General features: G+C 32.0%; 1 protein-coding gene across 3 annotated transcripts in view; it reads right to left on the reverse strand.

The window, feature by feature from the left end:
• Tlk1 (tousled like kinase 1) overlaps positions 1 to 16,318 on the reverse strand; it is a 139,217-nt gene that overhangs the window by 36,286 nt on the left and 86,613 nt on the right. For all 3 annotated transcript variants that reach the window (XM_048812458.1, XM_015479307.2, XM_048812459.1), the window contains exons 4-8: positions 11,967 to 12,042; positions 8,661 to 8,707; positions 6,811 to 6,906; positions 5,259 to 5,348; positions 3,359 to 3,451 (exon numbers count right to left, since the gene is read on the reverse strand). In XM_048812458.1, the coding sequence (XP_048668415.1) occupies positions 3,359 to 3,451; positions 5,259 to 5,348; positions 6,811 to 6,906; positions 8,661 to 8,707; positions 11,967 to 12,042 (402 nt within the window). The remainder of the gene's footprint in view (positions 1 to 3,358; positions 3,452 to 5,258; positions 5,349 to 6,810; positions 6,907 to 8,660; positions 8,708 to 11,966; positions 12,043 to 16,318) is intronic.

The raw sequence follows: 16,318 nt of genomic DNA on the forward strand, positions 1-16,318 counted from the left end.
CTTAATAATGGAAATCCAATGCTTTATTCTAGATTGACATGTGCCTAGCTAAAAGATTACATTTCCAAACTTCCCTTGTAGCTAAGGCTGGTCAATGCAATGTTAGTAAAAGTAGTTTGACTAAACATCCAATAAGGCTGCACATGGAACCACACTTTTTGTTTTCCTCACCTCTTCCTGATTTCTGCTTAGAATACAGATATTATAACTGTGACTCAAGTAGATATTTTGGACCCTGATGGGACTTTCAAGATGGAAGCCATGTGCTGAGTATGAGGAAGCAGAATACTGAAGTAGCCAAGGTCCTATATGACACTATGGGAAAAAAAAAAATCACACCTGGGCTCCCACTTCTGCTTTTTGCTTGAAAAACAAATTTCTATCTAACTTAAAATATTGTTTTTTATATTCTTTGTTACAAAGACAACTACTAAATGCTAAAACAACAACAACAAAAAAGAGGGCTGGGGTTGTGGCTCAGTGAGCACTTGCCTAGCATGTGTGAGGTACTGGGTTCGATTCTCAGCACCACATAAAAAATAAACAAATAAAATAAAGGCATGAGTATCACTATACTGGTACTCAAGCAGAACAATGGAACACAATATAGATAACACAAAATAGATCCACTTGCATATGGAAATAACAATTTATGATGGAGTTGACAGTGTAAGAATGGACACTTGATTAAAAGGAATTGAACAACTGGTTATCCACACAGAAAGAAATTAAATGGAATACCCTACTCCACACCATACCCCAAAATCAATTCTATTGAGATTAACAACTTATACTGAAAGACCAGAACATAAAAGTTCAAAAAGAATATATAGAAAAACATCTTTAGGATCTAAGAATTTTTAAAAATAAGCAAGGCAAATATAAATAAAATATTTAATAATATAAAAATTAAAAATACAATCACCAAAGGACAGCATGACATAATGCAAAGACAAATCACATAGTGGGAGAAAATCAACATGCCCGACCAAAAAAAGTTGGTATCACTAAGAGTCAAACAACCCAATTTAAATTTAAATTGGGCACCCCCCGAATCAGTTACTTCATAGAAGAAACATATAGTTAATTTAAACCAACAGTAAACCGGGACTGCATAACAGAGCCATGAGACACCATGAAGACATCCATCAGATTTTCCAGAAAGAAAAAAAATTGTTTTAAACCTTATATTATTAAGTCTTGGCAAGGTTTATATGCAATAGATTCTTTCTGGACCACTATAGTTGGGAGTATATATCAATGAAAAGTTTGGTATCATAAAGTGAAGCAAAAGATGTTCATGCTTTGTACTATTACCATGTCTTCCCTAAGCATATATAATAGAAAAAATCTTGCACATCTGTCCTACAAGAATATTCTTAGCAGATTACAAAGCTCTTGACATATCATATTTCATACATTTGATTCAAGTGGGTTATGAACTCCCATTTTTACCCCGTATACAGATTACAGAATCACATCGGTTACACATCCACGTTTTTACATATTGCCATACTAGTGACTGTTGTATTCTGCTACCTTTAGAGCTTTGTAATGTTTTGAACAACCAATAAAATAAATAAATAAATAGATAAATAAATTTCACTTAGTAAAGTTTAAAAAAAAAAGAATATTCTTAGCAGAATTATTTATATTAGAAAAAATGAAAACAAAATGTCAACTAAAAGCAGAAAAGACACACACAAATCATGGCATATTCACAGAGTAATGCCTTATTCTCCTATATATAATGTTCAGTGAAAACAAGCTGGGCAAAAGGATCAACATAAGATAATTTCACTTAAATAATTTAGTGTACAGACATATTTAATATAAGCATTAATAAAAAACATAATGGCAAGATACATACAAAATTTGGAGGTTAAGGTGGGGGAGCATGAGAGGAATGGAGGAACTTTAGATAGGACAAAGGAGAGGGAGGGTAAGGGAGGCGGGCAAGAGGGTAGGAATGATGGTGGATGAGTTAGAACATGTATGAAGTATTATTCTTTATATTCTTTGTTACAAAGAAAACTACTAAATGATAAAACAACAACAAAAAAAGAGGGCTGGGATTGTGGCTCAGTGGTAGAGCACTTGCCTAGCATGTGTGAGGCACTGGGTTCGATTCTCATCACCACATAAAAAATAAACAAATAAAATAAAGGCATTGTGTCCATCTATTTAAAAAATACTGAAAATACTTTGCATACAATCAGTGACTTGAAAAATTGTGCTCTATATGTGTAATATGAAATGAATTGCATTCTGCCATCATGTATAACAAATTAGAATAAATAAATAATTTTAAAAAGAATAGAGGTTAATGGTGAAGAGATATGAAAGAGTATGGGACAGAATTAGGAAAGACACTCTGGATGTTCCAAAGGAGAATATGGTAGAATCATAGGTGTTGATTTTATTGAGTTTCTATACCAATGGTTCTCAATGCTTGCTTAATTAGAATAGTCCGTAGCAGCTTTTAAAACGATGAGATGGGCATCGTTATCCTAGGAACATGTATGATTGCACAAATGGTGAGACCCTACATTGTGTACAACCAGAGAAATGTAAAATTGTGCTCCATTTGTGTACAATGAATCAAAGTGCATTCTGTTGTCATGTATAACTGAGTAAAGAAAAAAAAAAATCAGGAAAAAAAAAAAATAAAACTAAACATCCAGGGGCTGGGGTTGTGGCTCAGTGGTAAAGTGCTTGCCTAGCATGAGTGAGGCACTGGGTTCAAGCCTCAGTACCACATACAAATAAATGAATAAAATAAAGGTTCATCAACATCTTAAAAAAATTTAAAAAATAAAATAAAAACAAAGAACTAAGCATCCAGGCTACATTACATCAATTTGATCAGAACTCCTCAAGGTTAAGAGTTCAGACATTATTAGTATTTCTACCCTTTCCATATGGTGATTCTAATAAACAGCAAGGAGTAAGAACTACTGTTTTATACCTTACTCACATTATAAGTACACTTTTGGATATATTTTAAAATAAATTTTTCCTTAAAAATCTCACAGGACTACTTATTTTATTCTCTATAGCATCAGATATAAGGCAGGCATATAGCAAAATCAATTAACTTTAAAACTAACATGAAATGATTATCTGTCTGATGAGTAGCAGATAATATAAAAATCAAATTTTAAAGATTTCCATTTCATCATCCATTAAGAGCTTACAGAATAATTTTAAAGTTGGTATTATCAGACACATACTTACACTACTAGACAAAGCTTATTTTTTTTCCAGCTATGGACAACTTTACCATGTTTTTTCTCATCAGTTTCACTGATGCCAAATAATTTGCTCGATTTTTTCCACACCATGACTTATTACTTACCCTGAGCAAGTCATCTATACGACCTTCCTTTTTTTCCAGGTCCTGGTTTTTATTATTTTCTAATGCTGCTAATTTCAGCATTGTGAGATCAGTCTAAATGAAAGAAAGTTACTTTGTTATTTCCATTATATAGTCTTATGCATACAAACATAAAACTAGATTTTATTTAACTTCCAAAAGCAAAGAAAAAGGTGAGTTATATTTGTATGTAAATGGTATCTCAAAAAAGTCTTAGTGCAGCTTTAAGCTTTAATAACTTCAGAAGCAGAAATGCTACAAACATAGGAAAAAAACGTTAATTATTTAGAATACTGGTTTCTCATTAAAACTCAATATAGTCACTGCTTTGTACTATACACGACTCTAGTTGATTCCTGAACTTTGTGAAAAACCTTCTTTATCAGGGCTTGAATCCAGCAGCATTTAACCATTGAGCATTATATCCCCAGCCCTTTTTATTTTATAATTTTTTTGTTTTTGAGATTAGGTTTTGCTGAATGCTTAGGGCTTTGCTAAATTGCTGAGGCTGACCTTGAACTTGTGATCCCCCTGCCTCAGCCCCCTGAGCTGCTGGGATTACAGGATATACCACCATAACTGGCTTCGATTGTTTTTTAATTGACAAGTAAAAATTGTATATATTTATGGTCAACATCATGTTTTGAAATACATGTACATTGTGGAGTGGCTAAATTAAGTATTTAATATATATATATATATTTATGTGTGATGAGAACACTTAAAATCTATTCTTTTAGCAATATTCATACATATAATAACTATAGTTGTCATAGTGTACAATAGATACATTGAACTTCTTCCTAAATTTGAGTTAACATCTCAAAACCTTTTATGAATTGCTCAGCGACTAAAAGGAATACCCTGTACCTGAAATCCTGGCCAAAAGGGCTTTGATATATACATAACGGTTTGAATATGACCCTACAAGTAAGAATTAAATGAAAATAAAACTGGGGAACCAAGCTGGTCAAGCAACAGAATCTTACTCTCTCAATCCCCAAACTAAGTAAAAAAAAAAAAAAAGTGATCCAGAAATTGTCACATGTACAATATTAAAGTAAAAAACAGTACTGCAAGATTGGGATGCTCAGTGGCAGAATACTTGCCTAGCATGAGTGAGGTACTGGGTTTGATCTTTAGCACCACATTAAAAAAATAACAAATAAAATAAAGGCATTCTGTCCATTTACAACTTAAAAAAAAAAAGACATACTTTGTGTTTGTATAAATATGTCAAAATATATTCTACTGTCCTATATAACTAAAAAGAAAAACAACAAAGAAACCTTATTACTGGACTAGGGGTGCAATTTAGTAGTAGAGCATGTGCTTAACATCATAAGGCCCTGGGTTCAATCCCCAATACCAAAAAACAAAAACAAAACAAAACTTAGTACCTAATTCAAGTCATGAAACTAAATAAAAAGAATAACAAATATCCAAATAATTAAATTTTCTAATAACTTTCTAACTTATAGCATATATGTGTACACATCCACAAATGAACTGCCTTAATGTTTACCTCTAACAAATATACTAGTATCAACTCAAGATGTCAATTACATATACTTGAATGCTATGTTCAAAAACAATCAGTAAAGAGAATTACCATATTAAGAGTGCTCTGAATGATTTGTTTAAAACATCTATGTATTTGTCAATGTGAAACAAAGGACAAAGTGATAGTAAATTGGGTGTTTCAATTTTTCCCTCCCTCCCTAAATGTTTTATTGTTGTTGTTGTTGTTGTTTAGTATGTTAGTTTTCTTGATGTTTAATTTTACTTTATATCTAAAACAATAGTATATGTCTAAGTTCTTAGTATAAAGTTGTGCAGTGGTTTCCTAGAAGTCATAAAAATGATTTTAGTTATTAATTACCTGAGTAATTTTAAAGGATAACTGCTTTGGTTGTACAACAGGGTGGTCCCCAAAAGCTAACGCAGTAGGGGAAGGGCTATTCGGTCGAACCTGAAAAAACATATATTAAAATGTTTACCTTTAAGCAGGAAAAAAGGTTCCATTTGGTAGCAACTACTTAACATTTCTCAAGTTTTTATTTTTAAATCAGAATAATATTTGAAAAATAACTGACTTTTTAATCACCATTTATTCAACAAGCACTCTTTGAATACCTCCTACATAATGCCCAGTAAGAGCTACAACCATACATTTTCTCCCTCTAGGAGCTTATAATCTAGTGCCATCAAAGAAATCTTAAATAGTTTCATACTACTTAAAACAATTAAGGCCAGATAAATTGTTTGAAACAAAAATATCAAAAACAAATTATGATGGTTCAAAAGGAAAAACAAAAATATCTTAATACAGAATTCTTAGTAACAGGGATAATAATGCATGACCATAAGTAGGTTGATATCAATTTATTAATATATTCTATGATTTATCTAGTCACTAGCTTAAAAACACATTCATAGAAAGTAACAGATTATAGCACTGTATCAATGCTATCTATCACCATAATCATTAAATTACTATTGAATCTTTTGCCTACTTTGTATATGGGTTGTATGCAAGGGACAAAATAAAGAAAACTAAGTACACCAAGGGGTAGAAGCAGACACAATACTTGAATACATAAGTGAAACTATGATTTTCAAAAACTTCTAACTTATCTTTAAATTGTTGAAAGCCAACTTTATTTTTCTAACTAGATACTGAACTTTCACACAAAGTAAATAAAAAATAAAATCCAACATGAAAAACAATGCACATAAAATGTCTTAAAATGTTACAAATTGAAAAGTTATAAAATTGGCCAATGTCCTTCTCTCCTATGTTTAACTAAACAGCCTACCTTTTTCTTAAGCATTCCCAGAAATGATTTATACTATTATTTTCATGGTTAAGAAGTTTAACTGATAAAAAAGTTAGAAGTCAGAAATTAATAACTGACTACATAATGATTCAAGAGTTATTTATTTATCTCAGTCCCAGAGGCTCAACCACATTATTTTATAGAAACAATACTTATTAGATATAATTAATTCAGGAAATCTTTGGCAGCTCATTTTCAAAAACAAAGTTCTTTTTTGGGGGTGGAGGGGGATTGAACTGAGGGGTGCTTGACCACTGAGCCACATCTTCAGCCCTCTTCTGTATTTTATTTAGAAACAGGGTCTCACTGCATTGCTTAGTGCCTTGCTTTTGCTGAGGGAGGCTTTGAATCGGAGATCCTCCTGCCTAAGCCTCTGGAGCCATTATAGGCGTGTGCCACTGTAACTGGCTCAGAAACAAAATTCTAATGGCATCAGATTGTTAAAAAAGAGATTCAGCTCACCTCATAAAAATTATTTTTTAAAACATAAATATTATTTTATATAGAACTTCCCAATAAAAACAATGAATTACAAATGTCATTCAATGTATATGACCTCCTAGAAGACAAAGACTACAACATGAAAAAACTTACAGATGAGGAAGGAGTGGAATGTGAATGTGAATTCTGAGGAGAACGGATTGCAGGAGGTATGCCTCTTACTGGACTTGAGCCATTTCCTCCCTGGTACTGAGAAAAAGAAAAAGAAAAAGAAAAAAAAATCACCATTTATTAAAACAGGATTAGATAATTGTTATTTTAGATACCTTATTAAGAAATAAATTAAATATAACTTATTTTATATGCAATGCTGAGGATCAAAGTCAGGACCTTATACATTCCAGCCCTAAGTATATCCAGTTCTAACTCATATCAAGTAGTCATTTAAGTAGGTTCAGAAAAAGCAAAACTAAGATCAGTTATGGTTAAGTTCTAAAAGATTAGAATACTCCTAATCACAAGAACATGACAAGACTACCTCTGATACTTATTAATTTATATTCTGACTATAATTTGTTATTGTGGTTGATTCAAAGACAAATAAATTACTTCAGAGCAATGAACATGTTTTATTTGTTCTCTAAAGCTCAGCACAGTTCTCCTGAAAACTTTTCTTGAGCCAGTATGCTCCCAACAAATCGTAAATTGTTCACATGTGGATTTTAGTGAACATAACCAACTATCTTAAAACAGAATCATCATTCTCAAGATCTATTAAAAATCCAAATGTTCATAGCATACAAGAATTACGTGGAACGAGTTCCTTTAACCCCTTTAAAAAAAGTCATTCTTTCTTACAAAAGGCATGAGTTGGCTAATCTGTTTCTTAGCTTTCTCCTTCTCAATGTTTCTATATTAAGAACAGAAGAAAACAATTTGCTGCTACTGGCTTCCTTTAAGAGTATAGTTTATTGTCTACTTCATTTTTTAATACTTTTTAAAAAACATATTTGTTTTTTAGTTGTCAATGGAACTTTATTTTTATTTTTTTATATGTGGTGCTGAGAATCGAACGTAGTGCCTCACACATGCCGGGTACTCTACCACTGAGCTATAGCTCCAGCCCCTCTACTTCACTTTTTAAAATACTCACTTAACTTTGATATAAACAGCAGAGATAGGACTTCCTAGTGTTCATTACACAATTTCCCCGCAATCTAAGAATTTTGTCTCACTATAGTGCCTAGCATAATGCCTAGCACACAGTAGGCATTCAAGAAATGTTTGTTTATTTTAATTGATTCTACTTTTAGCAAAGGTTGTTAAGAAATTAACAGAGTGACTGACCTCAACTAAAGGGCATTAGGTAATTTATTGTCAGCAACAGTTTTACCTTAGATTCTATAAACTTGAAGCAATGGAGAGTTAAAAAAAAAAAAAAAACTTTAAAAAATTCAGCTATTGCTTTAATCAGTCAATTCTGCTCTCACACTCAAGTATGTATTTTTCAACTGAATGGATCCTATTTGTTGTTTTAATAATCACATTAATATGCCCTGCTATAAAATTGGAAGCCCAAAGTATTTCTATGTAGAAGGAAACATTCCAAATTGGCTAAAACTCCAAATGTTCACTCTTTATTGTTTTTAAAGACTCTAATACTCATATCTCTAGGAATTATTCATCTCCATCCACAGGGCTCAACATGGGTGTTGTGTGATAAAGCCTGTATCGATATGAGAGAACTGGCAAACTTTTAAGTCCTTAGTTTCATCTTTTATAAATCAGAAATGTATACCAACTTAGCTTATCTAATGGGTTGTTATAAGTAAATCTGTGAGAAACAACTTTGAATGTTATATATGATGTGTCATGCCAATGAAAAATATCACATATTACTAAAGCTCTGCTCAAAAGGTGACCCCGTGCTTCAAAGAAAAATATTTAGTTCACAGCAAAATTATACTGAATTAGGAATCAGAAATACTTCTCAATGAACTTACTTCAAAATAGTCGCTAATTTTGTGGCCACGTCCCCCAATACTTTTTCCTAAAATATAAAAGTAAAAAATTGTACTGATTTAAAGTCAGTCATGATTATCTACCATATATAACACCAAAAAGAAAATGTGCCAAACATTAAATTCCTTACTGCACAAAAAATCATCTATTTAATAAAAAGCATATATTTTAGTATGGTAGTGATAAACATCAAAAATACTGAATCCTTAGGAGATCAGATTTTTTTCACCCATTTTTATTGGTGCATTATGGATGTAGTTGTACATAATAGTAGAATTCACTGTTAAATATCCATACATGTGTACAATATAATAGTAAGAATATCAGATTGTTAAGAAATCAAATAACATTCTTTAAAAGAAACACACCAATTTTTAGAAGTCCCAATTATTGTGAAATCAAGCAAATAAATGACAAGGGATTTCATGGTGTTTGTGTTAATGCTGATTTTTGCTTTGGTACTAGAGAACATACCCAGGGCTTGACCCATTCTAAGAACATGCTCTACCACTGAGCTACAGTCTCTAAAGCAGATGGATCCCTGTTTTAACAACATTATTAACATTGCCTAATGACTACTAATTTAAAAAAATAATAATGAATTAAAAAGTGGTAACTGCATAACTGATAAGCAAATTCATTCTTGGTAGAAATAAAAAAAAAATTGGGTTAATATAAACCAAAACATAATCCCTGTCAAAATGACAACATGCTTCAATATAAATGTTATTTTGTAAAATGTTATTTTGATTTTCTAAAAAGTATTTCTAAATTAATAGGATATGTTTTAATGAACTAAATTTTAAATACTAGTCTTAGGACATATTGGTAAAGTCAACCAAGTCACAAGAGATTACACTGCGCTTTAAAACATTTTGCTCTAAAATGGAGTCTTCATTTTATAAATACTTAATTCAGAACTTGTTAATATAGACGGTGTTTAGAGAAACTTTTGTGGAGGGGAGGCATCCATCTTAATCAGAACTACATAGAATACATGATTTCTTCAAGTTATAAGAGAGAAACTAATGATATCACAGAGTCAAAAGATCTGTATAACATAAATAAATATACAGCTATCAATTCAATACTGATTTAAATTCATGCATTTATGTATTTTAGCCGACAAATATTTCTTAAGTAGTTACTATGTGCCAAGTATTACTGAAATGAACAAACAATATACTTAAAAGCTCAAAAACCTTAAATTCTTTCTTGAATAAGGAGGAAATTTTTAAAAAACCAAACAAGTACCCAGATTTATAAATAGTACCTAAAATTTTGGAACAATAGTTTTGTAGCAATTCATTTAGAGGTCTGGCAGGACTATGGAACCAGTTTTATGTCAAAGGAACTTCCTTGCTATCTATGGTAACTTCCCTGCGGATTCTAAAGAGGTATACCTATTAATGTTTGGGGTTGTCTACCCAGAAGCCATTTCCTCAACCCTTTTCCCTTAACTTAGCTTCTATACAGTCCCCACTCCTAGTTCCTCTTTTCCTGCTTACCAGAAATCCAATCTTGTTTTATATATATATATATATATATATATTTATTTCAGAAAAATCAAACAATCCTGTGGATGACAGGAATCACACAAAGAAAAAAAAAAATCCCTCAAAACAAGTTCTTAAAGACAGGTTGGCTCAACCAGAAGCCCCATGCAATGTGAGACACTCTGTTTCTCCACACAGTCCATGTTTGTAGGGGTAACACTTTATGCCATTTCCAGTTTCAGAGATGGGCCTGATTTCTCTAGGGGCAATAGTACCTCTGTTAGACATTACTAGTTTTAGAATGGAAACACAATCCCATCTGGTCAATATGGTGATAAGGGAAGGTTTGCTCTGAACCTGAAGAGGCTTACTCTAAATGAGTGGGGATGGGAAGGACACAGAAAGTCAGCCTCTCTCCAAAGCAAATACTGAGTGAAGAAGAGGAAATGAATAAATCTAATTTAGGCAACCATCCTAAAACTAGAAGAAAATCAGACAATTCTGTGGATGGCAGGAAACACACAAAGAACCCCCCACCCCACCCCTCCACAGGTTCTTAAAGATAGGTTGGCTCAAGCAACCCAGAAGTCTCACCTTCTTCTGGAACTTAGTTTTGAGGTGACTTTAATCTGCTGTCGAAATGGCCGTAATTAACATATCTTTAAGTTACAAGTCCCCTAACCACAACTTTGGCGAAATACATTAAGATCGAAAAAGGAGCCCCATGCCAAGTAAGATACAAAGTACTACACACTAAAGAAAAGGCCCTATAAACCTAAAATTGTTGTTAACTAACCACTTCTTTCCACAAAAAGACAGTTGCTACAAATATGTTCCTTGATTCAAGTGCCATAAATAAACTGGTAAAACACAAGTTTATGGTACTTAGTCGACTAGAGATTGACTCCAAAACATGTAACACTAGATGTAAAAATTATCATCCTATATGAGTTAAGAGCCTAATTTATTTTGAATCCTAAATTAAACAATAGTACTGTTTTCTTGTCCATTACAAGAGATTTTTTAGTCTAATGAAAATGCTTTTCTTAGCTCTTCTCACAAAAGGCAGGTATGTAAGAAAGGATGAAAAGCAGATATTAAGAGAAAAACATGCTTTAATTAGAATCTTTTTTTTTGTACTGGGCTTGAACTCAGGGGCACTTAATCATTGAGACACATCCCTAGCCCTATTTTATATTTTATTAAAGACAGGGTCTCACTGAGTTGCTCAGTGCCTCACTGTTGCTGAAGATTGAACTTGAGATCCTCTTGCCTTAGCCTCTTGAGCCACTGGGATTACAAGCATGTGCCACCTAACCCATCTTACCGTCTATTTTTACATAGCCTTTTTTTTTAATGAAAGGGAAGAGGAAAATGGAATACTTGTTTGAAAGTGAGATTTAAAGTTTTTATTTTAAAACAAGAAGCCATTTCAATAATATAATTCATATAAATAGAGATAAATGAAAGGTGATAAAGTAATGCTTGCCAGATTTAGAAATGATACTTGACTTTCTAGGACACGAACTGAAAAATAAGGGAAACATCAAAAAGCATAAGTAACCTTAAGCTAACTATCTATGGTACAAAAAGACTGTAGTTTCATATAATTATTTCTTATAAAATATAGTCCTAAGCTATTACAAATTCAGAAATTATACACAGCTATCTACAGAATTCACAAAAACATGAAATTACTTTTTAACAAATTTGAATATTAATTGATTAAAAATCAGAATGATTAATTGTAAGTGTTTACTAAGCTCGGAAGTAAGATATTGCTCTGCTTACCCTGACTACTTTCATTCTGGTTTTCTGCTTTTCTCTTTCTTCCCCTGGATGATTCCGATTGTTTCTTCTCTGGTGTCTATGGAAATAAGTTAACATAATTTTACATTATAATTATAACATAAAAATCATTACTATCAATATAAAAATCATTTTTATTTTCAAGGCCAAATAGTGTTTTAACAGTGCTTATGAGAGGTAAACATAGTTATTGATCTATAATTTATTTAAGTGATAAAACTTCCTATTCCATAAATATAAACAATTTCAAGCTTAGAAAAAACCTTATACATTTTACCTGAAACTGACATTTACAAAATTTGATTTGACATGCATAAGAAATCTGAAAGTAATTAGCCTTTACAAGATGCCCTTCAAATTATTAACTAGACAGGGCAAAAAATAAAATCACCTTAACTTTTTCCTATTTCTTTTCTACTACTCATACATATTTTGCTTAGAAAAGTAATCTTGGATGAGGAAAAGGAGCAGAACACAAACTGACATGTTGAATTCCAACTAAAAAGTACCACTCACCTAAATGCCTGGAATTATTATCCAAAAACAATTACAGTAAATTCATAGATTGTACTCTAAATCAAGGGTCAGCAAAGTATGGCCCATGAGCCAACTGTGTTTAGCCACCTGTTTTTGGACAGCCCATGATAAAAGCATTAGCTTTTATTTTAAATGATTGATTTTTTTTAAGATTAAAACCAAGAACACTTTGTGATATGAAAACTGTAAGAAATTTCGATTTCAGAATCCATAACAAAGTTTTACTGGAACATAGCCACTTTCATTCATTTCTGTATTGTACATAGCTGCTTTGACATTATACCTGCAGGACTGAGTAGCTGCAACAAGAGATGGTGGAGCCCATAAGGTCTAAAATATCTGCCTCTTTAAAGAAAAACTCTGCAGACTCCTGCTCTAGATAGTGGCTCTGCTCCCATTAAAGGCCTGTTCCTTGAAGTATTTTCATTAGGCTAACACAAGTATTTTTTGTGGAGTCTGACAAATTGTTTGCTTAGTCAAAAATTAAAACTCAAGAGCAAAGGCAATGGCTCCAAGCCCTAAAATTCTAAAAGCCTGGTTAAGTAGCTCTGGTACCTTAAACTTAACAGGAGCTCAAGAACTATTCAAATAAAAGAATGAACATTAGGCAACTTAAAATAAATCTTTTATGGCTCTGTGGTCAACAAATAAGAAAGAAATCAAATCATATTTTTCTGTCTCTTGGTAGCCTTAATTAAATAGCATGAACAATAACAACCTAATTCTATGAGAATATATTGTTCCCCTAAGTACCATCCTGGGCATTTTAAGTTCTCTAACCTCCATTGTGCCAAGAAAATAAGAGATTCAGAGAGGTTGTACTGAACGCTACTATCTGAGTTCTCTAAAGATAAGTATTATTTCTCCTCCCCATCTCACCTTCCCACCACATAGCTGGCACATAGTTATTACCTGATAATGCATAATGAATATTAAATAACTCATCAAAGTTAAATCTACTAGTGTGGCAGGGCCAGGATTCAAATCAAATTCAGTTTTGTGTAATTCCAAGTCCTAAATGTTCTTTGAGTTTTCTTTATGTGACATGCTACACTTCCTACATCAAGAACTAATAACTAACTTAACAATGCAAAGATATTTCAAAATGTTATTGTTTGTAATTAAAATTCAGTATGTCCAATAAATTACCTATATGTTTTTACCTCATAAACCAGAGATTTTAAGGAAATCTGACCTGTGAATCTACTTGGGAGGTAGTCTGATGTACCAGCAATGTAGAATACATAGTTCAGTTTAGTTCATTGTCAAAATTACAAAACTGAAACTTAAACAATAAACAATATTTATTCCGTTTTTCTAGGAATAAAAATATCACCAAATAAATATTCTAAATTAACATTTTCATGAAGAAACCTATATCTATCATAAAATGAAAGAGGATCCCTAAATAATAGTTCATTCATATCCTTCCCAACTTAATCTGCTAAAAAAATAATTTAAGGCAAAGAAAATGATTTTTTCAAAATTAATCAATATAAAAATTATACTTAGTATTAGTATAAATTATGATAATTTTTAAGCAGGCAGGTTCCTCCTGGAATTCCATCTAAAATCTTGACTAGTTACTTTTGAGTAAAGAAAAAAAACTCACTAAATATTATAATTCTGAAAAAGTTATACTGGAAACAATATTTTTTAGTTAGAAAACTAAAGGAAGCATAATGTTCTAAATGGTCCCATACAATTTTCCGAGGACAACTGGTTCAATGATAGGCTGAGAAAGCTAACACTTAAGTGGGAGCTGAGGGTGAAGGAATATTCACCTAGGGTGAATAAAGTTAGATTTCTTTATTACAGAGCTTTCCAGAAATGTTAAAATGCTAATGCTCAGGCTATCTCAAAAGGAGGGATAGAGTAGAAATATACTATATAGATACAAATTATCAAACTTATCTAGGATAACATTCATTGAATACTTCATTGGATTAAATACTATACTTTCAAATATTTAAGATTATTTCTTTTTTAAAGAATAGATTGCTTAGCAAAACTTATTTCTCTGTAAGGCGACATTTCTTAGTATGGGAAAGTAGAGCACCCCTTTGGAGAAAATGTAGCTTCATTAAAAAAAAAACACCAAAATGCTCTCCATTATATGAAGAGCATTTGTCCCTTCCCATGAACCCTAATCTTTTTCTATGTGTCCTAACACTACTCCCTAGTGCTGACCTTTCCTTTTGTTCTCACTTCAGAGATCTTCTACATAGATAAACTTAAGAGTTGTTCTCAGCACAAATAGACTATAATTTCCTAAAAAGCAAGTATCGTGTGTCTGAATAAACTGAACAAGAGTAAAACTCTGAATCCATTATTTACTATAACCCTTGGCATGTTATTTAACTCAAGGATCAACTTTCTTATCAGTTTAAAATGTGATAATATAGGTATAGTTGGACTGTAGAGATTAAATGAGAAACATACTTAGTTCATAGTATCAGCATATAGTGGGCATTCAACAATGTCAGTTAAGTACCCAATTTTCCTATGTAAATGGCTATCCTTCTATAATTTCAAATAATCATAAGCTTTATGTTTTAAAACCTTTATTATGTGTTGTATGCAAAGGACCACCAATTTCTGCTCTAATATCTTACAAATAATTTGCAGGACTTGCAAAATAGGTAACATTTTCTATTTAAGGTTCTACTTGACTATATTCTAGGCTATAATCTGTAACACCAGCAGTCTAGGTCACCCTCAACCTTCAGGCAAATGTATATTGGATAGTTTTTTGGTTTTGAATTAAATAATATGAGCAACATCTATATTAAACAAAACAAAATAAAAACTTTCAGTGAAGCCCAGTGCTGCTGATTCATCCCAAGTCACATAGGTCTATTTGGAAATATAGAATGGACCTGGGGGGAGGGGGAAGATAAGGCAGAAACTCACCAAACACTTAATCATCTTAGAGATTGATGAGAAAAAGTTTGAAAACAGCAATTTTCAAACTCTATTTCAGCAATTCCTTAGGGGAGAGAAGGTTGTGCCCCCAGAAGCTATTAAAGAGGAGGAAGAAGGAAGGGAAGGAGTGGGAAGGGTAAGGTAAAGCTTTAGCCTACCAGAGACACACCCTGTGCCACCTCCACCCCTGTCCCTGCAAACACAGCATCCCTATTTTAATATAATGAGATTTCCTTTCAAGAAACAGCTTGTGCCTTTAAAAAGGTTAGAAAAACTACTTATTCATTACAATCAATGATTTCCTTGAAGAAATCCCAAGGAATCAATTATACCATCCATGTCCTTAACAAAGTGTAAAATTTGCTCATTATCAAATATTTGTTACATAGAACATTTTGAAGCTTATTATTTCTTTTGCTAATAATGCTGTCATTTCTTCCTTCTCTACTTTTTTAGAACTAGCCCACTACAACTGACCTCAAATAAGGAAGGACTAGTATAAGGCAACATAGTAGGATTTGATTTTAAAGTAAAAATGGAAAGAATATAGTAATTACAAAGCCAATAAATTTCCACACACAATGGAACAGCAGTTAGCAGAAAACGAAGAAAAGATTAGTACTCCTAAATCTATTTAGCTTTGTAAATCCCAGATTTGTAATCATACCAAAACCAGAGTGACTACTCTGGCATTTAAATGTTCCAAGACATTAGTGTGAACTTACACAGTATTTTCAAGCAGTTTAAAGTTTGTTCAATAAAACAAAGACAAATTTAAAGCACTCATGAGATGACTAATATAACTAAGCTAATGCTATAATTTTATTTGGAAATTAAGTCAATGATTATTAAACAAGGGTTTTATATCTAAT

Source organism: Marmota marmota, unplaced genomic scaffold, assembly GCF_001458135.2.
Source record: "Marmota marmota marmota unplaced genomic scaffold, marMar, whole genome shotgun sequence".
NCBI classification, from domain to species: domain Eukaryota; kingdom Metazoa; phylum Chordata; class Mammalia; order Rodentia; family Sciuridae; genus Marmota; species Marmota marmota.